This window comes from Chiloscyllium plagiosum, unplaced genomic scaffold (assembly GCF_037043375.1).
Source record: "Chiloscyllium plagiosum isolate Xiang-an unplaced genomic scaffold, Cpla_swu_hap1 HiC_scaffold_3, whole genome shotgun sequence".
In the NCBI taxonomy this organism is placed as follows: domain Eukaryota; kingdom Metazoa; phylum Chordata; class Chondrichthyes; order Orectolobiformes; family Hemiscylliidae; genus Chiloscyllium; species Chiloscyllium plagiosum.
This window is the reverse complement of record NW_028270141.1, coordinates 136,339,606-136,366,287: the sequence shown is the minus strand read 5'-3', so window position 1 is coordinate 136,366,287 and position 26,682 is coordinate 136,339,606. Positions and strand designations below refer to the sequence as shown.

General features: G+C 42.6%; 1 protein-coding gene across 2 annotated transcripts in view; it reads left to right on the top strand.

Annotated features, from left to right (window-relative positions):
* fbln7 (fibulin 7) overlaps positions 1–20,269 on the top strand; it is a 45,440-nt gene extending 25,171 nt beyond the window's left edge. For both annotated transcript variants that reach the window (XM_043687188.2, XM_087983686.1), the window contains 5 exons: positions 583–708; positions 6,368–6,487; positions 10,054–10,191; positions 13,065–13,203; positions 18,855–20,269. In XM_043687188.2, the coding sequence (XP_043543123.2) occupies positions 583–708; positions 6,368–6,487; positions 10,054–10,191; positions 13,065–13,203; positions 18,855–19,227 (896 nt within the window). In that variant the 3' untranslated portion in view covers positions 19,228–20,269. The remainder of the gene's footprint in view (positions 1–582; positions 709–6,367; positions 6,488–10,053; positions 10,192–13,064; positions 13,204–18,854) is intronic.
* The last annotated feature ends 6,413 nt before the right edge of the window (positions 20,270–26,682 follow it).

Below are 26,682 nucleotides of genomic sequence, written 5' to 3'. Positions count from 1 at the left end.
TCAGAATAATCAAGGATGATATTTAGTTTAGAAGAATCAGAGACTGAAAGATTTTACAGCAGCTCAGAGTAGACCTGACTGGAGTCATACAGTCAAGCAGACCCTTCGGTCCAAATCATCCATGCTGACCAGGTTTCCGAAGCTGAACTAGTCCCATTTGCTTGCATTTGGCCCATATCCCTTTAAACCTTTCTATTCAGATACATATCCAAATGTCTTTTAAATGTAGTAACTGTACTTAGGTTCTCTCTCAGAAATGAGTCCTTCAGAGTGGTTCAAGGATAACGTTAGCATGGCTGACATTAGTTTTTTGCATAAATAACTTTCAAAAGGCATACTGGCAGGGCAAGAATTTGCAGGTCTGTAGGAACCAGGCAGGGGACAGGAATCAGTTGCTGTGTTCTTTTGACACCGATGGTCAAATGGACCCCTTTTTTGCTGCATCATTCATTGATTCTATAGTTAATAAGTGTTACTGGGATCTACATCCCAAGGAAATGATTTAAAATTCATCTAAATGTTACCTGGACTGTGGTGTTTGGCTTACCCATTTTTTTCAACTCTGTTTGATTTCTCTCATAGAAGTTAATGAATGTGCCAGTAACCCCTGTCAGAATGGAGGGATCTGTGTGGATGCTGTGAACCAATACACGTGTACTTGCCCAGATAACTGGATGGGGCGCCACTGTCAATATCCGGGAGAGACAGGTTTGTAATAGTGCGGAGGCTGAATACTGTCTGGATTTGAGTAGGTGAGAACAGTATGTCTTTATACTGAAAGTTGAGGAACAAATCTATTGACATGGAAAATGTGCTGTGAAGGATTTTAGAAAGCCAAACATTTTTTTAAAAAATCGACCTAATAATTGAAAAGCATTTTCTGCTCTGTTATGAAGTAATTTTGCACATGCTGTGGTTTTGACTTGTTTGAAAAAACCATGTGGAATCCGTTCCAGGAGCTTCCCTTTGAAGTTGGTGTTATTATTGTGTGGGATGCAAGCACATTCCACTGCAGGGAACGTCATCCTGTACTGGGAATAATATTACTTTCCTTCTCGTTGGAGATGTATAAACAAACTATTGGAGAGCAGGATGAGAAGGCTGAATAGCTGAATAGCCTTTTCAGTAATAAACTGCTCTGAGATTATAATTACTCCATGATCTTATTGAATAGTAAAGCAGACTCGATGGGCCGAATGGTCTAATTCTCCCACATCTCAGGGTATCACATGTTTGCTGTTCCTGTCGGTAACTTTGTCCAGGTGAGAATTACAGGCCTAATTCTGATTTCTGACCTTTTGTTGCAAAAAACCCTCAGAGTGTCTTTTTATTCATTCATGGGATGAACATGACACTGGTTAGGCCAGCATTTATTATCCAACCCTAACTGCCCAGAGCTTAGTAAAGAGTAATCCATATTGCTGTCGGTCTGCAGTCAAGGCCAGACCAAGTAAGAATGGTAGTTTCCTTCCCTAAACGACATTAGTGAACAAGTTGGGTTTTTCCAACAATCAATAATGGATTCACGGTCATTGTTAGACTCTTAATCCCAGATTTTTAAAATTAAATTTAAATTCAACCATCTACCGTGGCAGGATTGAACCCGAGATCCTGGAACATTACTTGGGTCTTTGGATTAACAGTCCAGCACTAATACCACAAAGCCATCACCTCCTCAAACCTAGACCAGATTGCATTGAAAGAATATTCCTTCCTTACTCAATGGTTTGTCTGAGGTTTCTTCCTTAATATACTAAACTGTAATTTATGACCATTAAAATGAAATAATTCTTTGTGATACTGGAACCAAATGTTGGCACCTTTCTGTGAAATCGCTGTCACTACTATTTTTACAAAAAAAAATCACTAACCAATTATTGTGAGCAAGAGGATTTTGGAGCATTTCATATTGTGTGATTCCAACTAACTTTGCAGGTTAAAGTAGAATGTGGTTATGTTGTAACTGTTATCTTTTTGTTATCTTTTAAAATAAACAATTGGGGAATTCATTTTGTGGTCCTAAGTGCCACTGTTTTATTGCTGAGAGATAGCCTTGGATATTATAATGATGGGCAAAAGTGAGGATTGCAGATGCTGGAAATCAGAGTCTAGATTAGAGTGGTGCTGGAAAAGCACAGCAGATCAGGCAGCATCCGAGGAGCAGGAAAATCGACGTTTCGGGCAAAAGCCCTTCATCAGGAATATTACAGTGATGCCTGACTGTTTAATTATCCATTACATGTAATGACAGCATCTAAATCCTCTGGGACATAATAACCTGTACAAATATGTTTTGATCAGTGCCCTTTGTTTTATAAAGTTAACTTCTGAAATTTGCCTAACCTTGGAGGAGAACAATAAAACTTGCATTTACAAAGGGCCTTTCACAGCATTGGAATTTTCCAAAATACATTACAGCCAGTTTTGATGCCTGTTGTAGTCTAGAAAAAAAAGACAATTTGTAAAGTTGCAATGAAGTCCTATAAAACAACAATGTGTTAAGAAGTGATATTTGAGTGATATTGGCAGCGGGATGAATATTGGCCATCTTTGGAATAGTGACATGGGTTTTTAACATTGACCTGAGTTAATACCCCATACAAAGAGATAGCACCTTCAACAATGCAGCACTCCCTCAGCACAATTTTGAAATGTCAGGTTAGATTTGGTTCTGGTAGGACTTGCATTCAGAAAAATCTAAAGCAAAAGATGAGCGTGCTTTGCAGTAAGAGGTAGCTAACATCCATTGAAAGAATTTTTCATCCTCTCTGTGTTCAGTCAAGAGGCTGCAGAGGCATGTTAATAAACATTTTAGGTTTGGTCAGTTTTCTTTATCAAAGAATCCTTACCAGAATGTCAACAATCCTAAATGTTTGAAGGCAGTGAGTAATCCTGCAAACTGCAGCCCTGTGATCATGTAAAATCCACAGAGCAAGGTCAAATCTGTCACAAAATTGGAACAGAAATTGCTGGAGAAACTTGTGGCAGCATTTGTGGAAAGACAGCAGGGTTAACGTTTTGGGTCTCGTGACCCTTCTTCAAATCTGTATCTATGGCTTCACTGTCTCAGCTCAATGTTCTGGAATTCCTTCCTACTCCGCTGCATCTTTCTCATCCATTAAGATGCCCCTCAAAACCTAATTTTTTGATGAACTGCTAGATATTTTTGTGGTGTTAGGTGTGGGAGCACTTAGTTGACTTTCTGAGCATGGTGCCTGGGGTCTGGTTGTAACAGTCCACTCCCAATCCTAACCGATCCAATTTTCGTAGGAAACAGAAATTCAACACGACCTTCAAGTAGACACCATTTTGCCTGGTTCAAGCACATTGACCCAGAGAGTGAGTCACAGTTTGATGGAGCAGATGTTGAAGCTCAGGAATGGTGAAGAAAGTCTGTTTTAAATGTCACATTCGCAAGGCTTTTTTTTTCAATATCCCTGGCTGTTTAAAAATGGAAAAAGTGTTTAACCTGTCAGTAAGAAATTTAAAAATGAATAAGCCTGACTGCTTTGGAAACAGGCCAATTGGAGAGAGTTAGAAAATAAATTGGCATTGTAGGCAGTTCAGAGAAGGTTCACGAGGCTGACTCTGGACACGGAAGGATTTTCTTGTGAGGACATGTTAAGTAGTTTGGGCCTGGATTTGTTTGAGTTTAGAAGAATGAGAGGTAGTCTTATTGAAATCTACAAGATTCTTAGAGGACATGACAGGGTGGATGCAGAAAGGTTATTATCCCTTGTTAGGAGTCTGTGACATAATCTCAGAATGGAGGGTCGCACATTTAAGACAGAGATGAGGAGGAATTTCTTCTATCAGAGCATTGTGAATCGGTGGAATGTTTAATCATCAAGGGAATCATGGGCTATCGGGAAAAGGCAAGAAAATGGAGTTTGAAATAACTCCACAGAGGCCAGTATCCTGTCACCAAGTCATGTGTTATTTACAGAAGGGGAGTCCTTGACACTGACCCAGCTCCCTCAGAGCCAGCTGTCAGAGTGAACAGAAAACCTCAGTTTTTTTTTCTTCTTCTTTTGCTTGTTTTTCCCTGGCACCCATGTCGTGTATGTGTAGGTGTCAGACACAGTGAAGAACAACAAGTTTGTAAATCTTTATTTATGTCCCACCACCAGGAAGAAAGGAAGCACCCAAGTGGCCAGTGACAAGCAGTGCCCTTCTTAGACGGCATTGCTGCGTGGTCAAACAGTGAAGGGGAAGGCAGGGCTTAAATAAAAACAGAGTTGGAGGGGGAAATAATGCACTCCACTCCCTGTGGTGTCCACCTCTCCCTGAACAGCTCAAGGGTGTTGGTGGACACTGCGTGCTCCTTCTCCAGAGACTCCCGGGCTCGGATGTAACCATGGAAGAGGGGAAGGCAATTGGCCATAACGACCCCCTCCACGGCCCGCTGCCTGGACCTGTTTATGGCCAGTTTGGCCAACATTCATGTTTATATCTGTCAGCTAGGGCTCCCTGATTGGACCGCATTAACAGCCCCAATTCAGGGAACTCATATCCACTTGACTGACCTCGTTATAATCTCTACAGAGCTGAGGGTATCAGACCAGCCATGATCTCATCAAATGGCAGGGCAGACTTGATGGGCTGAATGTCCTAAAACTGCTTCTACACCTTAAAGTAATATTGCAGTCTCTACAATTTCAGTAGAGAACTTTGTTGACAATTCCCAAGGGCTCAACTTAAGTTACTATGGATGCTTGGCTGAGCTCTAAATACTGAAAGGTATTCTGAGTTCACAGTTTGATTGATGATTTAAAGAGACTATTAAAGGATCAGTTGTCTTGGAGGTGGGGTCTGAACAGAAGTTTTCTTTTTTATAAGAGATTAATAATTTGAGGAGATTTAAAAACTTTCAATGAGTTTCCTGAATAGGAGTTGCTTTCACTATCAGATGTGTATGAGTAACAGTTATACAGTCAGTTCTTCTATAACGCAACCCCACATTATAGAAAGATCACACTTTAGAAACAACCTTGAAGTGTTGGTGATGTAAACGCGTTACAGCCACCATATGTTTTAAAAGTTCCTGCCTTAGAAACAGCATCTCCAATTCATCAATAGCGTTGCAGTGAATTCACGTTGAAGAAATGTGCGTTATAACAGAACGACCTGTATGACATTGTATGAGATATGGCCATGATGGATACCATTGAGTGGCTATCGAGGTAACATGAAGCTATGAGAGGGCATGGGAAGTATGGGGGCATAAACTGGCATCGAGGTGATGTACCTATTTAAATACTGCGACTACAGAGCTGATTAGAAGCTCAGAATTGTGCAATGAGTAACTCATCTCCTGACCTGAAAGGGAATGTTAATGGGGTGTGCAGGGTGGGCATTGGAGGACCTACCAGCTTCGAAAAGATTTGGGACAAATTCCCAGAGGATCAAATTGTGCCTTCCAATAGGGCACCTTGGCACTCACCTGTCTCTTTGGCCACCGAGACTGTGCTTCTGGGGTCAACAGACCAGACTCAATCTGGTCCTGGAAGGAGAAAGTCAGATTCCTGAAGAAGGGCTCATGCCTGAAACGTCGATTCTCCTGCTCCTTGGATGCTGCCTGACCTGCTGCGCTTTTCCAGCAACACATTTTCAGCTCAATCTGGTCCTGGCCTACTTGGAGTCAAAACCTGGCCGTGTGGGGGTCCTGTAAACTGAGGCAGCTCTGCTGAATTGGGAAAGCTCCTGACTCAGGCGACCTGCAAAAAAGAATCAGCTGTTTCCCATTGTTTGACCATTAATCCGATAAGTCCTTCTGAAGTGCTTTGGGACTTTTGGCTACATTAAAGACACTATACAAATGCAAGTTATTTGTTGTTGAAGTTCCTAAAAATCACAAAAATGTAAAGTTGAACTTCTTTTAGTTATTGCCCATTTGGTTTCCCCTGGCTCAATACTGCCCAAACTAATTGGAAGAATTCATGTAATGGCCTTTTCACAGAACATTACAGATGTGTTTTGCAAAGAGCAAGGTGTCGGCTCAATAACACTTAACTGAAGCCTGACAGAGTCACACGGGGAAATTGTAAACTTATGTTCTCCATTGAGTGACACCTTTCCAAATAAAACAAGTATCAAAACCAGAATCCAGAATAAATAGAAGCGTGGTGTGATGGAATCATTTAATTTAGTTAAAGCCTTTGTACTTATGCCATACCTTTTGTTTTTCTGACTTTTATCAAGAGCAGGGATTTAACTCCCCAGGTGTTGCGTTGCAATTACAGACTACTTGTGACCTGTTGAAAACATAGAGCAGTGCAAGCAACTTTTCTGGTATGTCACTTCCTCTACCTGTCTGCCACCCTTCTCCCACCCCCCCCTCCCCCCGGCCCACATCCCATTGCTGTAGAATGGAGTGACCTGTCCTTTAATCGGAAACCCCGTTGTGCAAAGGTGGAGAGAACCCAACACTGCAGCTGTGATGCTGGCTTCCATATGAGTGGGAGCAGTGAGAACAGTGTGTGCCAAGGTATGTGCATGTGCTTACCGTAATAACATGTGGTCGCGTGCAGAGCGTACAAATTGCTAGAACATTCTCAGACATGCAAACGTTACTTCTATTGTAAGATTAGATTTCCTACAGTGCGGAAACAGGCCCTTCGGCCCAACCAGTCCACACCGATCCTCTGAAGAGTAACCCACCCAGACCCATTCCCCTCTGACTAATGGACCTAACACTATGGGGCAATTTAGCATGGTCAATTCACCTGACCTGCACATCTTTGGACTGTGGGAGGAAACCGGAGCACCTAGTGCTGTGAGGCAGCAGTGCTAACCACTGAGCCACCATGCCACCGTAAGTTAATGGTGGTTAAATTACAATTATCACCAACCCTGCTTTTTACCCTCTCTTTGAAAAATATACACTCCCATTTCCCAACTCTCTGGCCTCCTCCCTATTTCCATCATCGATTAATCACGGCTTATTCAGAAAATTATATTTTGCACCTTCCAAGTTCCACAACACATTATCCTGTCCATTTCACTCCCTGTTGACTGACCATAACCCCAGTAAAGTGACCTTAATGTCCTCATCTTGCCTTTCAGTTGATCTGTGGTCTTGCTGCAGATCTTCTTACCAACCCACTCCAGGAGCTAGCATCACACAGACTGTCCTTACACCTAATAAATCTTGGTTTCCCTCTACATCTGTTCCATCATTGCTATCTCTCATGTCAGCCATTAGACTATGTCTTCCAACCCTATTCCTGAGTCTTCCAACTTATGTCCCTCTCTTTTCAAAATCTTCCTCTTTTTGACAATATCTCACCATCCCCTTAATTTTTGCAACATTTCCATTCTTTGCTACTGGTTGGTATTCATTCCACATTGCGCTGCAGGGTCTCTCTAGACCAAAGGAGTGCTAGCGAAAGATGATGTGAGTTTTTATTTCACATTGATTAGCCCAAAGCTTTTAAAACAGAATGAACATGGTTCCTCAGTGTACCTGACAGGGAAAGGATTTATTATCTATCCCTAATTATTCTTGAGGAGGAGGTGGTGTAGATCTTGTACTTACGAGTCTACAATACCCACATTGTCCGAAGGATATGGCGGAATTCATAGATAATCTCCTATGGGCAGGAAATGACTTTGAGACGGCAATGCAGGATGATCATATGGGGAATAGAGAGGGTTTGCAGAGGCAGAGCCTCAGACATGTTTTAGGGTCAGCTGAGTTGATTTGCCATTAACACGCATTAAAACCTGTGATTTAAGTAATGGATCTTTTATAAATGCCATTATGATGAGGAATCATTTGCCTCACTGCACAGTGCAATGGAACTAAATCTGTACCTGCTCCAGAGGTATGTAATAGCATCTCTGAAAAGCTTGATTAGAAAATATCCATCCTAGGGAACAGAATAATGCAATTGAGGAACATGTTGCTCATCATGCTGGCCTCCATTCTTAGTGGCTTGTCCTTTACAACAGAAAGTGAGGACTGCAGATGCTGGAGATCAGAGCTGAAAATATGATGCTGGAAAAGCGCAGCAGGTCAGGCAGCGTCCAAGGAGCAGGAGAATTGACGTTTCGGGCATGAGCCCTTCTTCAGGAATGAGCTTCAGGAATGAGCTCATTCCTGAAGAAGGGTTTATGCCCGAAACGTCGATTCTCCTGCTCCTTGGACGCTGCCTGACCTGCTGCGCTTTTCCAGCATCACATTTTCAGCCCTTTACAACAGAACCCAAACGTAACCAACTAGTAACCTCTGTTAAAAGTTATTACTAATTGTGTAAATAAAAATAATTTTGCATCAGATCAGTTCGCCTCAGACTACATCTGTATGTTTCTGTACTCTGATGTAAAGCCAAATTGGCTGAAGCATGGGAAAAAAAAGACAATTTCCTGCTAAACCTTTTTGAAAAACATATCAAGACCTTTGTGACTGAGACTAACTTGACTTAGAATTGTCTCACTGGATTCCGGTTATGCGGTTAAGATTAGAAATGCTGGCTGTCTCTAGAGCAGAGAGGTGAAAGAGCGATTTAATAGCCATGTTCTACATCACGAAAAGTCATCGTTATATTTGTGAAGAGTGAATAGGAAGAAACTGTAGCAGAAGAGCTGTTCACCACACAGTAGGTTTACCATAATTGGTAAAAGAACAGGAGCAGAAATGAAGAGATTTCTTTAAGAAACAGAGACACACAGAAAATATGATTAGGAGTAGGTCATTATTTCCCTCACACCCACTTCAGCATAATCATGGCAATTCTTCATCTCTGTGCCATACTCCCATTCTGTCTCCATACTCCTGACAAATTTATTCTTGATAAATCTATTTCTTTCTACGCACCCACAGCCTTCTGTGGTAGAAAATTCTCTGTCTGAATGAAACTATTTCTCCACATCTCTGTCCAAAATGGCCTGTCCCAACCTTGAGACTGTGGCTCCCTGATATAGCACCCTCAACCATAGCCAGGAGAAACATCATTCTTGCATCCAGTCAGTCTAGCCCTTTGGGAATTTTATATATTTCAGTGAGATCCCTTCTCATTTTCTAAACTCAAGTGAGTACAGGTTCAGTTCAGCCAATCTCCCCTCATACGACAAACCTGCCATCCCAAGAATCAATCTGGCGAACCTTCTCTGTATTCCCTGTGTGGAAAGTATCACTTTTCTTAGAATAAGGAGGTCAGACCTGCATGTAATTCTCTGGATGTGATCCTACCAAAGTCCTGCACAGCTACAATGAGACTTCCTTGCTGGTGTACTCCAGTACTCAAACCTTCTTGCAATCAAGGCCAACATACCATTTTCTTTCCTGATTACTTGCTGACCAGGTATGTTTGCTTTCAGTGACTCTGAAGTCCCTTCATACATTAACATTTCCCAGTCTACTGCCAATTAAATAATACACTGACTTTCTGTGTTTTTTGTAATAAACTGGATAACTTCACACTGAGCCGAATCATACTACATCGGCCATCTATTTGCCCACTCAGCTTGAAGCCTCTTCCCCACCACTCACATTCTCACCAGCTTTGTGTTATCAGTCACTTTAAACATATTACACTCAATTCCCTTATCCAGAGTCTTGATTTATTTTGTGAATAGCTGGGGCCCAAGCACTGATCACTGCAGTATTCCACTAGTCACCGCCTTCAAGACTGAAAATGACCCGTTCCTATGCTCTGCTTCCTGAATGCTAACCAGTTTTCTGTCCACACAGTACATTACCCAGAGCACCCAGAGGAAACCCACACACACAGACACGGGAGAATGTGCAAACTCCACATAGACAATGGCCCAATAGCGAATTTAGCCCAAGTCCCTGGCGCTGAGGTGGTAGCGCTAATCGCTGAGCAACTGTGCTGCCCAATGCCTGTGTGATCATATAACCATTCAGGTTAGAAACCACAGGTGCTACAGGGTTATTTTCCTGAGAGTTGAACACTGAGGAGTATTTGTCCAAGTTCTTCGCAACTGCCAATTCAATTTGTAAAGCATGTCCAACGGGAGAGCTCGGCTGTACCCAGTGTGCTACAGACACTCGTTTGAAGGTAATACTTTTCATTTTTCCACGCACAGATGTGAACGAGTGCGAGGTTTTCCAACTGGATGGGCTTGCCAAACTCTGCATGTACACATGTGTTAACATCCCTGGGTCCTACCGCTGTACCTGTCCTCCTGCATACAAACTTCTCAACGACGGAAGAAGCTGTGCTGGTAAGCAGCTCCCCCACTGGCTTTTAACTGTTAAGCTTTGATAGTGGATTCAGTGGGATGTAACAAAAACTTCTACAGGTTGAGTGATCCAAATTAATATGTTTATTAATGGTAATATACATAGTAAGTGGATATTAATCAATAAATATATTAAGTATGGGGGAGCTTGAGGTGTTTGTTTTTGAGACCCTGTTTCTTTGGAGTTTTTTCAGTTGTTAAATGTTAGTGTGTCATGTGTATTGTTAATTTGTATAATGTTGCATAAAATACAAAAAGAAAGTAAATATATTAAGCAGTAAATTGATATATTAAATGGTAAATGCAAAATAAGCAGTAAATGTGTATATATAGCTGTAAATTTGTGTGAAGCAGTAAATGTTTATTGACTATGAGTCTCATGCCTTTCTACCTGTTGGAGATCCCGCTTTACAACGGCTAGTCTGGAAAACACAGGATTCCTGACACCCTTCACCAATCCTAACCTGAGGTGAAGCCCAACAGTCAATACTACACGTGTCAAGTTGACAACAAGTCTCCCTGTGTTACAGTGGCAAATCCCAGCCCGAGGTGAAGTCCATTGAAGTTGGCAAAGTGCCTGATATTAGAACCAATCTGCATCTAAGACTACATGCTGTGTCATCATTTCGTGGTACATAGAACATAGAACAATACAGCACAGAACAGGCCCTTCGGCCCACGATGTTGTGCCGAACATTTGTCCTAGCTTAAGCACCTATCCATGTACCTATCCAATTGCCGCTTAAAGGTCACCAAAGATTCTGACTCTACCACTCCCACAGGCAGCGCATTCCATCCCCCCACCACTCTCTGGGTAAAGAACCCACCCCTGACATCTCCCCTACACCTTCCACCCTTCACCTTAAATTTATGTCCCCTTGTAACACTCTGTTGTACCCGGGGAAAAAGTTTCTGACTGTCTACTCTATCTATTCCTCTGATCATCTTATAAACCTCTATCAAGTCACCCCTCATCCTTCGCCGTTCCAACGAGAAAAGGCCTAGCACTCTCAACCTATCCTCGTACGACCTATTCTCCATTCCAGGCAACATCCTGGTAAATCTTCTCTGCACCCTCTCCAAAGCTTCCACATCTTTCCTAAAGTGAGGCGACCAGAACTGCACACAGTACTCCAAATGTGGCCTAACCAAAGTCCTGTACAGTTGCAACATCACTTCACGACTCTTGAATTCAATCCCTCTGCTAATGAACGCTAATACACCATAGGCCTTTTTACAAGCTCTATCCACCTGAGTGGCAACTTTCAAAGATCTATGAACATAGACCCCAAGATCCCTCTGCTCCTCCACCTTACTAAGAACCCTACCGTTAACCCTGTATTCCGCATTCTTATTTGTCTTTCCAAAATGGACAACCTCACACTTGGCAGGGTTGAACTCCATCTGCCACTCCTCAGCCCAGCTCTGCATCATATCTAAGTCCCTTTGCAGCCGACAAGAGCCCTCCTCACTATCCACAACTCCACCAATCTTCGTATCATCTGCAAATTTACTGACCCACCCTTCGACTCCCTCATCCAAGTCATTAATAAAAATTACAAACAGCAGAGGACCCAGAACTGATCCCTGCGGAACTCCACTTGTAACTGGGCTCCAGGCTGAATATTTACCATCTACCACCACTCTCTGACTTCGACCGGTTAGCCAGTTTTCTATCCAATTGGCCAAATTTCCCTCTATCCCATGCCTCCTGACTTTCCGCGTAAGAAGGCATGTAGCACTTTTCCAGCCATTCCATTATACAAAAAAAAACTCCAAGTGGCTCAGTATGAAGTCTAACTGGACAGTTCACTCAGACAATTCAGTGTCATATGGTTACCCTGCAGTGAAAACAGACTGATTTTGCATTCGGCCTGTTTTCCACTGCTCGTTGTCAGATCCAACTAACCCTTAATTATTAACCCTTAATGGTCTGGTTTGAAGATGTCATTTCAATCCTACCACTACATTAACCCATTCTTGAAAACTGTGTATTGTTGACCATCTGTACTTGTCTTTGACAAGGCGATAGTCAGCATCCTTCCAAATATGTATGTGGTGACAATGTCTCAACTGTGCTGTTAGATCAAGAGGTTTAGCGCTGATGAAGGAATGGAAATCCGCTAGTAAAAAGTGTCAAATTTAACTGGCTTTACAGAAGTTTGTGTAAACGTGCGATGGATGCTGGGACAATGAGTAAATTTAATGACGAGCTAGACATTTTGAATTGGTAATGGGTTGAAGGGTTATGGGGAGAAGGCAGGAAAATGGGGTGAGGATCAAATGGTGGAGCAGACTCAATGGGCCAAATGGCCTCATTCTGCTCCTATATCTTATGAACTTACGAACATCTGGACAATAGAACACATAAGTTCATCCATCTCACGTCTTTTTAGTTGTATGTGAGAAGCCAAGTGAAATCAACACTATCCGACCTCAAACCAGTGATGTTGAGTTTTGGGGTTTGAATTGAGCCCACAAGAAAAATGCACATAAAAAGCATCTGCAACAGTGCCAAATGAGTTTAAAATACTTTCCAAAAAGAGATAGGGTTAAATACCCTAAGGCATTTCCTATCAATTGACTCAGAGAAAAACTTTGGCAAATGCCAGGAAGAGGTCTCCAGTCAAAGACTCAGAAGCTGGGAAAATCACACTCACATGTCACCTGAAGAGGGAGGATGAAACATGGGCAGAAGTACAAGATAATAATGAACTGCATGAAATTAAATTGTGTTATTGAAATTAAGTAGAATTATTACAAAAATGCTAAGTTTGGTTGCACCGCTTATAAAAGTTCAAAGACTGTTTGGTGTGTTTAAAACATGCTCTCAGTTGTGGTCTGCTTTATTCCAGATGTAGATGAATGTGCGACATTGCAACACAACTGCACAGCAGGGGAGACTTGTATCAATATAGGAGGAGGATTTCAATGTGTTAACCCACAGTGTCCGGAGCCACGTGGGAATACCAGCTATGTTAAAACCTCACCCTTGTAAGTCAAACTGCACCTGAATTCATATATTCAGTCATGTCTTGCTTTCAGAATATTGTGGCTTTAAGATTCAGGTGCGTCCATTATCCAGCTCAGACAATTTGAGTTGTTTTGGACGAGACCAAACCCTCTCAAAACATATCAAGGAATTTATCTAGTTTCTGCCTTTTATCTTATTTAAAGACAAGTGTAAGGTGCTGCATTTCAGAAGCGATTCGACTACTAGGCTTGAAGCATTTCACTCTTACACCACAGTTAAAATATAAACAATAAAGAAAAAATGGCATAACTTTAACCTCTATTGAGATACTTAACAAAATGATATGTACTTTTGAAATATCTCCACAGAGGCTGAAATCCTGTCACCCAGTGACTATTTAATTACACATGGAGAGTCCTTGACACTGATCTAGCCTCCTCAGAACCAGCTCCCAGAGTAGACAGAACTTCTGGACCATGTTAATCAGGGAACTCATATTCTATGAGGTCCACCTGGCAGGCCTCATTACAATCACTACCTTCCTACCCCTGTGAGTGTGAGGACATAGGCTGCTTTTTTTTTGTAGCTCCTCCTGGGGCTTTTTAGCACTGGGTCAGGTTCCTCCAACTCTGATTCTGATACGGGTAATGTGTAATGTGCAGTAGCTTGTCTCTTGTGCCTGGTAGGATTCTAAGGTATCTTCAAGGCTTGACAGAGAGGGAGAACCCATCGGCTCCGGAACAGTCAGAACGGCTGTTGGGGAGCTGGACACGTTTTGCTCCCATGCTGTCTGAGTTTGCAGTTTCCATATGGTCCACGTGTTTGTTCAAGACCATCGTACCGACCTGCCCTTTATATAATACTGGATCTGACCTCATGTTGACCATGCCTCTAATTCATGCAGGGCCATTCCTGTGCGAAACTTCATCCCTGAAATAAATTGTCTCTCTCCCTTAGCAGAGTCTTGTGTCTAGATTTGGCATTCTTCATGCTGTTTCACTGCTCCCCCCACATCTCGCACATGAGGTTTGGGAATATCAAGTTTAACTTGGTGCAGAGTTTTCTCCATTAGCAACTCTGCTGGGGATATCCCTATCGTTTCATGAGGGGACAGTCCTATAATCAAATAGGAACTAGGACGTTTGGTATCTAGTGAAGCTGTAGGCTATTTCTTTAAGCCTGCCTTCAAAGTTTGGACTGCTCTTTTTGCCAGACCATTGGATGTTGGATGATATGGAGCTGTCCTTATATTTCGAATACCATTCGACTTTAGGGAATACTCAAATTTCCTGCTAGTAAACGATGGCCCATTATCAGTGATCAACATTTCCGGGAATCTATATCGTGCAAAAGATGCACACAGATTTCTATCATCGTCCTCATGTTTAATGAATAAACTTAGTGCATGCCCAATCAGTTTGAGTGGGCGTTCACAATGACCAAGAGCTCTGAGCCCATGAAAGGACCATTTCTAAGGCTGACCCTTTTTTAAAGAGTTGATGCAAAGGTGCCAGATGCCCACGTAATAATTCACCAGCCCAAAGAAATCCTAAGTTCTGCTACAGATATTGGAATCCAAGGCACCCTTGATCATCCTCACTTTATCTTCCAGTGGGTGTATCGACTCTGCAGTGCATTAGCCCAAAGCAAAATTAAAACCTTGGGTCGGTGTGAGCCCAACTCTTCTTTTGTCTAATTTTAAAAACAAAGCTATTTACTTTTTCCATGAAGCAGACACCTCATCAGCAGCTTTACAGCACCCCCCCTTCAAGGGAACCAGGACAGACAAAAGGCACATGTCATCACAGGTCTGTTGTCAGAAATTGCAGTATTGCCCTGTCAGGGATAGTAAAAAAGGGTCCCACTTTCTCTGGACCAGAATCATAGAACTCCCTTCTGAACAGTGTTGTGAGCATTCTTACTGCCCAAGGACGCAGCAGTTCAAAATGGTGGCTCGTTTCCAACTACCAGGGCATTTAGTGTTGGGCAATAAAAGCTGGCCCAATCAACGATACCTAGAATTAAATAAAACCCTAAACTTGGTTCTCATTGCTCTGATCAAGGTGCTGACCAGAGGCCTGGCAAATAATGTTATGCAAAGTGGTGAATGACAGAGCAAAGATATTTGATAGGCCTTGGTGAAGGCTTTAGGTAGGTTAGTCTTAAGTCCACACTTTTAGTGAGGACTTTATTCTGTTAGCCACATTTCCATAAAACTCACATCATGATTACTGGCTCCCCATATTTATACAACTAATTCTCTCCCAGTTAACCATTAATTAATATACCCATCACCTTGTCCCATTAGGTCTTAGGCCTCCCTTCAGACCATTTTAGAGGACAACTGATTCCCTTTTTCTGCTTTTTAAATAAATCAATATCTGTCACAAAAAAATCAATATACAATAATAGAGACAATCAAAATGACAACCCTATACCCCTGACTTTTCATTGCACATTAAAGTTCCAAACTTCCTTTTTCCAGTGTGCCTTACAGTTTCTTTAAGCTTGCACTTTTCTTTAATAAAACATTCAGATAGCTCACTGCTGCTATCATCCATTCTCTAACTGCAATTTAAATCCTCAGTCTTTTTCATCCACACATTTTGTTGAGTGTACAGTATCCCTTAGTAGGTTATTATTAGTAAAGCACTCAATGGATATTGCAATGGGGAACCCTTTTTGGAAATTCTTCCAATATTTTCAGTAAGAAAAATGTCATATGTACCACCTCACCAAGGATGAGAGTTTCTGCTGCTGAAGTCTTTTTAACTACTGCTATGGACCAGACCAGATTCCATCAAAACATTTCAAGAAAGTAGCCCAGACCCTAACTTTGCTAGTTGTTATAAACAGGCGTAAAGCGGATATTCCAGGAATGATGCAGCTGGTCAAAACACTTTATTTTAAACAAATCAGAATTTATTTACAAGATTACAGAATGAAACACAAACAAAAGCGAATAGAATACAGAATAACTTAACCTATCCAAAACCCAACAGATTATTCTAACTTAATGATGCTGTTCCAAATATTTGCAAAAATTCCCATATATACTCCTTGGCACAAAATGTAAAATTAAGCACAGAGCTGTACAGGAGAGGGGAGCATCAGCGTGGACCTACTTCTTTGGGTCCAGCAGCTTCACAACTCTGCTTGCTAAAATCAAACCAAACCAGACAAAAGCTGAGCTGGGAGAACTGGCTAATTCCCTTGCATTGTACAAGTGTGTTTTTTAAACTTGAAAGCCTTTTCGCTGAGGCAGTATCTGTTAGCTATAATCAAATTGGCTCTAAAACCTTTCAAACCTACACTTTTCGGAATGGCTGCTTTTACGGCCACTGAGAAGAGAAGCCAAGGACAGTATAACCTTGTTAATGGAGCAGCATCATCACACTAGTCTTTTGACATTTTTCGCTCCCCAAACTAAAGTGCAACATTTACCTCCTTTATTCACAATAAAAAATGTGAGTTCTCCTGCACTTGAGAACCCATCACAGATTTGCATAAGAAGCACCACTAGAAACAAGAGGCTTCAAGTTCCTGGCATCTCTCATTGACGGAATTTTTTTTTAAAAAATGCTCCATTTTTAATTTTGCCAATGTTTGGTACATCTGAATGCTATTTATGATCTTGGGATTTTTCATGTTTTATATTTTTCTAAAACTGCCATTCGACCTTGTTTGGTAAGCAGGCCATTCAGCCCAGCGAGACCACACCAACCTTCCGAGGTGTATTCCACCCACCACCTTGTAATTCCCATGGCCAATCCACCTCACCTGGACTGTGGAAGGAGACCAGAGCACCCAAAGGAAACCCATGTAGATGCAGGGAGAATGTGCAAACTCCACACAGACAATCGCCTGATGGTAGAATTGAACCTGGGTCCCAGCACCGTGAGACAACAGTGCTAACCACTAAGCCACTGTTGCCAACCAGGTTGATAGGGTTGTTAAGAAGGCATATGGTGTATTAGCTTTTATTGTTAGAGGAATTGAGTTTCGGAGCCATGACGCCATGTTACAACTGTACAAAACTCTGCTGTGGCTGCACTTGGAGTATTGCATGCAGTTTGGTCACCGCATTATAGGAAGGGTGTGAAAGCTTTGGAAAACGTTCAGAGGAGATTTAATAGGATGTTGCCTGGTATGGAGGGAAGGTCTTATGAGGAGAAGCTGATGGACTTGAGACTATTTTCATTAGAGCGAAGAAGTTTGAGAGGTAACTTAATTGAGACATGTAAGATAATCAGAGAGTTAGATAGGGTGGACAGTGAGAGCCTTTTTCCTCGATTGGGGAATGGCCAGCACGAGGGGACATAGCTTTAAATTGAGGGGTGATAGATCTAGGACTGATGTCAGAGGTTGTTCCTTTACTCAGAGAGTAGGAGGGGTGTGGAATGCCCTGCGTGCAACAATAGTAGACTCGCCAATCTTCAGGGCATTTAAATGGCCATTGGAAATACAAATGGATGAAAATGGAATAGTTTAGGTTGGATGGGCTTCAGATTGGTTTCACATGTCGGTGCAACATCGAGGGCCGAAGGGCCTCTAATACGCTGTAATGTTCTACGTTCTATGCCTCCCATTCTTCTAAACTCCAATGAGTTCAAATCCAACCTACTCATCCTCTCCTCATAGATAGTCTCTCCATCCCAGGTATAAGTATAGTGAACCTTCTTTGGACTTCATCCAATGCCAGTATATCTTACCTTAGATAAGGGGACAAAAACTGTTCACAGTATTCCATTAACGTCTGACTAGTGCTTTATATAGTTTTATCCTCACCTCCCTATTATACTGGATTCCCTTTGAAATAAAGACCAACATTACATTTGCCTTCCCTATTATCCACTGAACTTTTGTGCTGGCTTTTTATGATTTATGCATGAAGTTTCCCAAATCTCTCTGAGAGAGAGAAAATGGTTCTAAATTTGTGAAAAACTGACCACGCCCCTTAAGCAGTCAACAAATTATCTTTTTGACAAATTTTATCCATCCAGTTTTACAATTTGTCCAAACCTTCATCCTTGTTCAAATCATCAGGCTCCAATTCATCAGCCTGTATGAGGAGAAAGCAGTTGTTGCTAGACCTATTAATCTGGAGAACCAGGGTTCAAATCTCACCATGACAGATGATGGAATCTGAATTAAGAACCTAACAATGGCCATGAACCCCATCTGGTTCAATTAAGCCCTTTCGAGTAGGAAACTTCTGTCTTTACCCTGTGATTCAAGATCCTCAGCAATGTGATTGATTCTCAAGTGCCCTTTGCATAATTAGGGATTGGCTCAAATAGTGACGCCCACATGATTTAAAGAAAAATTAGATAACTCTGCCCTTGTGGCATCAGAAGTTGGCAAACCCAGGAGAGCGGTATATGAAAGAAAATTCAGGATTATCATGGTATTATTTTAAAAAGTAAGACAAGAACAATACTTGCATCAGTATTTATACTACAGATACATTTAAGTCGAAGCTAGATAGACACATGAGGACAAAGAAGTAGAGAGCTATGCTAATAAGGTGAGACAAGGTAGCATGGTGGAAGGCTAATATTGACTAGAAACATTGGTGTAGATCACGTGAGCCAAGTGCTTTGTTTCTGTAATTCCATTTTTCTTAACAAAAATGTTGCTGCAATATGTCTTCTGCTTTTCTTTTTTCTAGTCAGTGTGAACGTCACCCATGCCCTATGAATAGCAAATCCTGCCATCATGCAGCAAAGACCATCTCCTTCCATTACCTGTCATTGCCCTCAAAACTGAAAACTCCAGTTACCTTATTCCGTATGGCTACAGCTGCTGCTCCTGGAAGGCCTGGACCCGATAATCTGCGTTTTGGCATTGTAGGAAAGAATAATCAAGGGCAGTTTGTAGTCCAGCGTTCTGATAGACAAACCGGTGAGCTCATACTTGTTCAGCCTTTGAAAGGTCCTTGTACTGTAGAAGTGGATGTGGACATGTCCGAATACCGTGACCGCACTTTCCAGGCCAAGCATGTGTCAAAGGTTACCCTTTTCATTTCAGCCAATGGATTTTGAGAAAATATTCAGGGATTCCGAATCTTCAGTTCAAGGGATTTGTTTGAATTATGACTTTTATTGTGGGAGTTTATGGATCACATCCCAGAGAGAAGGATACTTTATCCGAGTCCAAATACCACAATATAATGATCAGAACCTGTTACATTATCGATTTCTCTTCAATTGTATATTCACAGTCATGTTAGGCTCAGCTGGAGTCTTCAACACTCTACTGAACTCTGTCATTGTATGTGGCCCAAATCTTTTGGCATTTGTATAGCTGTCCCTGTTTGCCATAGCATTTGTCAGTGCTTGTTTTTCCCCATTTTATTATAGATCTCCAGTTTCCTGTTCACTATTAAATGTCCTATCTCCAATGCAATCTCCATCAATTAATTAGAATATTTCCTGGAAGGAAATAGAGAATCAGAGTTGACATTATACACAACAACCATTCAGTGAAGAAAACCAAACCCGGGCCTGCTACTTACTTGATATTTAAGTGGGAACTTGACATTGAGATAAAGGATCAGCCATGATCATATTGAATGGTGGAGCAGGCTCAAAGGGCCAAATGGCCTACTCCAGGTCCTAGTTTTATGTTTCCATGTATACTCGTATCCCTTATAGGCAGCACCAATAAATTGAATTCTCATTAATCTTGGGCTGTCTGGTGCAAACAAGTTAATCTATTATTGTGTACTGTACAACACAATGCAGTGTTTAATCTACATCAGGCAATTAGTGAAAGCAGCGAGGGACAATGAGGAATATCATCATGACCTCCTAACAAGATGTCTTCTTTGCCTTGATGCATATAGAAAATTGATGGATTGACCAACATCAAATTGCCTGAGTTTGTTATAACAGTATAACAACATATACGGTCTGAAGCTGTTAGTTTATTTTTACCATATCTTTAGGAGCAGTCTCCAGGTAAAAACTATCAATGCAATTATAGATATGCACTGGAAGTTCTAAGATGGTTTCTTGTGGAAACTCTTTATTTCGACGCCAGGCATTGTTTTACCAATTGTTTTAATAAAAATATTTCACACTGCACTTGGTGTCACGCTGATGGTTGCACATTACACAGTTGCAGATGATTTTTTTTCTTTGTGTCGCTGCAGTTGCTTCTTTAATAAGTACAGACATTGGAGATTGGTGAACATTGTTGGAAAATTTTGGATTAGTGGTGCTGGAAGAACACAGCAGTTCAGGCAGCATCCGAGGAGCAGCCATTGATATGATGAACATTGGGATAATTCCTAGGAAATTCCTGGCAGTAGATGGAAACCATTTTGGCAAAAGGTGAGGGCACTGTGCTAACGGGGATACAATAGCAAGTAGCAAGTGATGTGGCCGTCGAGTTTTCTGCTGTCCAGAATTGCTTTGAGTCACCGGGAGCAAACAGTTAATCAACAGTTAATTAAACAACCCAGGACGAACAGTTAATCGACAGGACGGCATTAAGCAACCCAGGAGAAAATGCATTAAGTAATGTATTTTTCATAATTTTTCACACTTTTATTGTTCCTTGGAAAACTATTGGAGATGGGAGACAAGGATCATCATATTGAGTGATGAGAAATCCATTTTCTTTGTATTGAGAAAGTTGAACATATGGAGGACAGGTATACTGGGAGTACAGTGAGACAGGGCATTTGGAATTGGGAAATCATATGATCAGCTGGTGCAGACATGATGTTCTGATTCTGTGTGGTAACACTCATGAAACTCTGTGGTAAGCTTCAGGAATCTGTCCCACCAGAGATGGCAGCCCTTAGTATCACAGAAAAGGAGATTTACAATAGGTTGGTCAACATAGAGAACAGTGAAGCAACTGTCAATGGATTTTTTAAATTATATATTTAATATCAATGATATCAATAGCATAGCTTGCTAGAGTTCAGAAAGTGGTAGAGGGGAAAGAACACGTTAAGATTCCAGCCCAATGGTTTTGTCTTAAATTTGAGCAAAAGGCGACAACAATATTCTCCAGAAAGTTACTTGAATTGTGCAAAATTAAATTGTATCAGAAATCCATTTATTACCCCTACAATTATGATCATGCTATTGGCTGTGGTACAGGGTGTGTGTTTGAGCCCTGTCCAAGAGCGTAAAACTAGATGTTTGTTTGCTGCATTGTTGGATATGTAATCTTTACGTTCAGATATTAACAAAGGCCTTTCCCCCTGTGTGGGGCCTTGCTCTGTACAAAGTGAATGCTTTGGGCTAAATCCTATCTATCTTTTGTGAAGTCCAAGTTGTGTTGCATTTTTTGGATGGATTTCTGCTGCAAGGCCTCGTGGGTTTTCTCACTGAGTCATTCTGAACTTGCCTCATTAACTCTCTACCCCAACTCAGTGGTGTCCTTCATGTCTGATTCCCATATTACCATGTGTCCTTTCCACAACTATTTGCACCTCAGCGGATATCAATGAATTGACAAGCATCCCTGGTACTGGTACCATCTTAAAAACCTATTAGGTACCTGGCAAGCACTGTCAGTCTAAGGCTGCCCCACACAGATCCTGATATTTGCCTCAGACATGGCAGACAAGATGAAAACCAGTGCTAATCAGTGTCCCGCTTTGCAGGCAGGGACTTGGAGATCCTGGTGAATGAGAAGATATAGAGGCAAGACTTCCTCTTCCCCGAGGACCAGCAGTTGAGACCACGATAAGAGACCATGATCCAGAGTGGTCACTTGGGTTAAAGCCATCAGCGTTCTGGAGCAATGCCCAGCTCAATGTCCTTCTCCAGTCTGAAGTCACATGACAGGTTTATTTGAAATCACAAGCTTCCGTAGATGAAGTGGAGGGATACACATAGGCACAGAATTTAAAGGCAGAGAAATCATTGCAAAGTAATTCTAGGTAATTTAAGAGTATCAAAAGATAATACAAATGGCGTGAGTGGAATGTCAATAGGCTGAATAACAAGTCTTTGCAGGTGATCACAAGTGTCAAATGGTGGAAGGTGTAACTAGCTGAATAGTAAGTGAAGGGATGACTTTTCACTTGCTATTGACACCTTACTTCACAGGTCATCTCTTCACTTGCTATTCAGCTATTTACACCTTACACCGACAGGTTATTCAATGTCACTGACACTGACATTGACAGGTTATTCAGCCTGTCAACACTCCACTCACACTATTTGTACTATCCTTATCTTTTGACACTCTTAAATTACTTAGAATACCAAACTCCTTCACTATCCTATCTACCTGCGACTCCACTTTCAAGGAGCTATGAACCTGCACTCCAAGGTCCCTTTGTTCAGCAAAACTCCCAAGGACCTTACCATTAAGTGTATAAGTCCTGCTAGGATTTGCTTTCCCAAAATGCAGCACCTCGCATTTATCTAAATTAAACTCCATCTGCCACTTCTGAGCCCATTGGCCCATCTGGTCCAGATCCTGTTGTAATCTGAGGTAACCTTCTTCACTGTCCACTACACCTCCAATTTTGGTGTCATCTGCAAACTTACTAACTATACCTCTTATACTCACATCCAAATCATTGTAAATGATGAAAAGTAGTGGACCCAGCATTGATCCTTGTGGCACTCCACTGGTCACAGGCCTCCAGTCTGAAAAACAACCCTCCACCACTCCCCTCTGTCTTCTACTTTTGAGCCAGTACTGATTCCAAATGGATAGTTATCCCTTTTTTCCATGAGATCTAACCTTGCTAACCTGTCTCCCATGGGGAACCTTGTCAAACGCCATACTGAAGTCCATATAATCACATCTACTGCTCTGCCCTCATCAATCCTCAGTTGGACCGAAGGGTCTGTTTATATCTGTGACTCTATGACCTTGGAATGATCTCTCTGCCTATAAATTCTGTACCTATGTACTTCACTTCACCTGATGGAGCAGTGCTCTGAAAGCTTGTAATTTCAAATAAATCTGTTGGACTATAATCTGGTGTCATGTGACTTCTGACTTTGTCCACCCAAGTCCAACACCAACATCTCCACATCATGGCTTTTCCAGTCTGCCAAAGCAAATGCCACCGTCTTCTCTCCAATACCTCATCCTCTGTCTATCTCAGATACTGGACCCACCTCCCACTCAGGCTCATGCTCTGCCACTCTCATTATTGTCTGCTCATCTTCACTATGGACATCCTGTCCCTATACACTCCCATCCACCATGACAAGGGCCTCCAAGCCCTCTGTTTCTTCCTCTCCCAACGTCCCCACCAGTACCCTTCCACTGACAATCATTTAGCTGAACTGGTCCTCACCCTCAATAATTTCTCCTTTGAATCCTCCCACTTCCTCCAGATGAAGGGGGTAGCCATGGGCACCCGCATGGACCCCAGCTATGCCTGTCTCCTGGTCGGTTATGTGGAACAGGCCATCTTCGATAGTTACACCGGCATCACTTCCCACCTTTTCCTCCACTACATTGATGACTGCATCGGTGCCACCTCGTTCTCCCACGAGGAGGTGGATCAATTCATCAACTTCACCAACACATTCCATCCTGACCTCAAGTTCACCTGGACCATCTCAGACACCTCCCTCACTTTTGTGGACCTCTCCATCTTCATCAACGGTGACCGACTCAACACTGACATTTTCTACAAACCCACTGACTCCCACAGCCACCTGGACCATGCCTCCTCCCACCCTGCCTCCTGTAAAAATGCTATCCCTTATTCCCAATTCCTCCGCCTCTGCCGTATCTGTTCCTAGGAGGACCAGTTGTGCCACAGAACACACCAGATGGCCTCCTTCTTTAAAGACTGTAATTTCCCCTCCCAATTGGTTGATGATGCCCTCCAGCACATCTCATTCACTTCCCATACCTCCGCCCTCAAACCCCATCCCTCCAACCGCAACAAGGGCAGAACCCCCCTGGTCCTCACCTTCCACCCCACCAACCTCCACATAAACCACATCATCCTCAGCCATTTCCGCCACCTACAAATGGACTCCACCACCAGAGATATATTTGCCTCCCCACCCCTATCCTCGTTGCATAAAGGCCATTCCCTCCGTGACTACCTGGTCAGATCCATACCCCCTACTAACCCACCGTCCCCTCCCAGCACCTTCCCCTGCCACCGCAGGAATTGCAAAACCTGTGCCCACACCTCCCCCCTCACCTCCATCCAAGACCCCAAAGGAGCCTTTCACATCCATCAAAGTTTCACTTGCACGTCATTTATAGCATCCATTGCTCCTGATGCGGTCTCCTCTATATTATGGAGACTGGACGCCTTCTCACAGAGCGCTTTAGAGAACATCTCCGGGACACCCGCACCAATCAACCACATGCCCCATGGCCGAACATTTCAACTCCCCCTCCCACTCTGCCAAGGACATGCGGGTCCTGGGCCGCCTCCACCGCCGCTCCCTCACCACCCAATACCTGGAGGAAGAACGCCTCATCTTCCTCCAACTCCATGGTATCAATGTGGACTTCACTAGTTTCCTCATTTCCCCTTCCCCCACCTTACCCCCATTCCAACCTTCCAGCTCAGTACTGTCTCACCTGTCAAACTTCCTTCCCATCTATCTGCTCCACCCTCCTATCCCAGCTATCACTTCACCCCCACCTCCATCCACCTATTGCACTCTCAGCTCAAACCCCACGGCCTCAATGTGGATTTCACCAGTTTCCTCATTTCCCCTCTCTCCACCTTATCCCAGTTCCAACCTTCCAACTCGGCATCACCCTCATGACCTGTCCTACTTTCTTCCCACTTATTCACTCCATACTCCTCTCCGACTTATCACCATTACCTCTACCTCCATCCACCTATTGCACTCTCAGCTACCTTCCCCCGCCCCCTCCCATTTATCTCACCACCCGCTCAGCTCACAGCCTCATTCCTTATGAAGGGCTTTTGCGCAAAATGTCAATTCTCCTCCTCCTCAGATGCTGCCTGACCTGGTGTGCTTTTCCAGTGCCACACTCTCAACTCAGCATCTTTCCTCAGTTGTTCCATTCCAATCCTCAGCTTTGCTAACCATCTGCAATGCCTACTCATTCACTCAGGGCACCTCCCCAACTTGCACCAAAAGTAACAGGTGTGTCACCCACTTTCATCTCCCTCCATCTTATTCCAGGAGAAAAGCAGTTCCCAGCAAAAAGCCTGAAGATGGGTGGTGAGCTGCCTGATATTCACCTCCTCACTCTTTTAATGGAGAGTCTCCTAACTCTGACCAAATGGTTGCCTGATGCTTCCAGCCCCTGGACTGATATTGGACATTACTCTTGACTTACTGTGACTGGCTCCCTTGAATTAATAAGTAACATGAGCCTTATTTCTCTGGCTCAGGGGAAGAAAACATAAAAAGGCAATGCAAGGCAAAGGTGCCAAGAGAGAGAGTGAATGCTATGACTGTAAGCAAAGAGTTCAGAGATGCAGCCTGGTCCAGTCCACGAGCTGGGTGTGTATCCCTGAGCATTACACTGAGAATTGCTAATGCAGCCTGAGGTGAAGCATTGAAGTGCAGAGCATCCTGTAAGTGGATTGGAGATGGGCCATGAGTATTATTTGGGGTTGGTACATGTTTGATGCCAATTTCTGTAAATGTGGGGTGGGTGTGACCAGTGACCATGGAGTGTGCCCTGAGATGTAGGTGCCCAGTGTACAACATGAAGGTTGTTTGGAGAGTAGAATGAACTGGGGCTGCCAGGTACCTGCTCTGGTATTCACAATAAGTATGGTAAGTTAGAAACCTGAATATTAATTAGGTAAAATGGGCCATCAACAAGGCATTTAATAAACAATTATCCCCCTTCATTAACAACTTGCTGCTGATTAGTAAGAAACTTGCCGCACCATTTGTGAAAAGCATAGAAGATGGAATGAGATGGACATCAAGTTGGGCTTCTCATCTGATTCTGCAACAACTCTTGCCAAAGCCCACATTGCTCAGAACCCATTGTTGCATTACAACAGTGACTCTGCCATGTTAATGGTAATGTTCTAATAACCATCACTCATCGGGAATTAATTAACACTACAGGTTTGTTTACTTGAAACAGTAAAACAAGTTTAATCATAAAGTAACTGGTTTCTGTGTGTCTGTGGCAGTCTACAATCCCCCAACTGACATACTAGCAGGCAGAGTCCCAGCATTGTATACACACAGCATGTGGAGTCCCTGAAGGTAAACTCTCTTAAACATGAACAGTGACTCAAAATCAAAAATATTTAATTAACTGAAAACCACTTGAGACAGTTTTCATGTGTGAAAAATGGCCTGCAAGACGTAGCAGAAAGGGTTGACGACAGCAAGGCTATTTACTGAATTGGTGTTCTTAGTCCTTCAAACAATGTTTGAGACAGTGCCCTACTACAGACCTGTCAGCAAAGTGATTATTCATATCATAAAAGGAGCAATAACAATATTGGTACAAAACTATGTGAGTCATATGAAGTAGAGAGTCGTGGCTAATTTTCGGGCTGGGGGAAGGTTTATAATGGAGACTGCCAATGT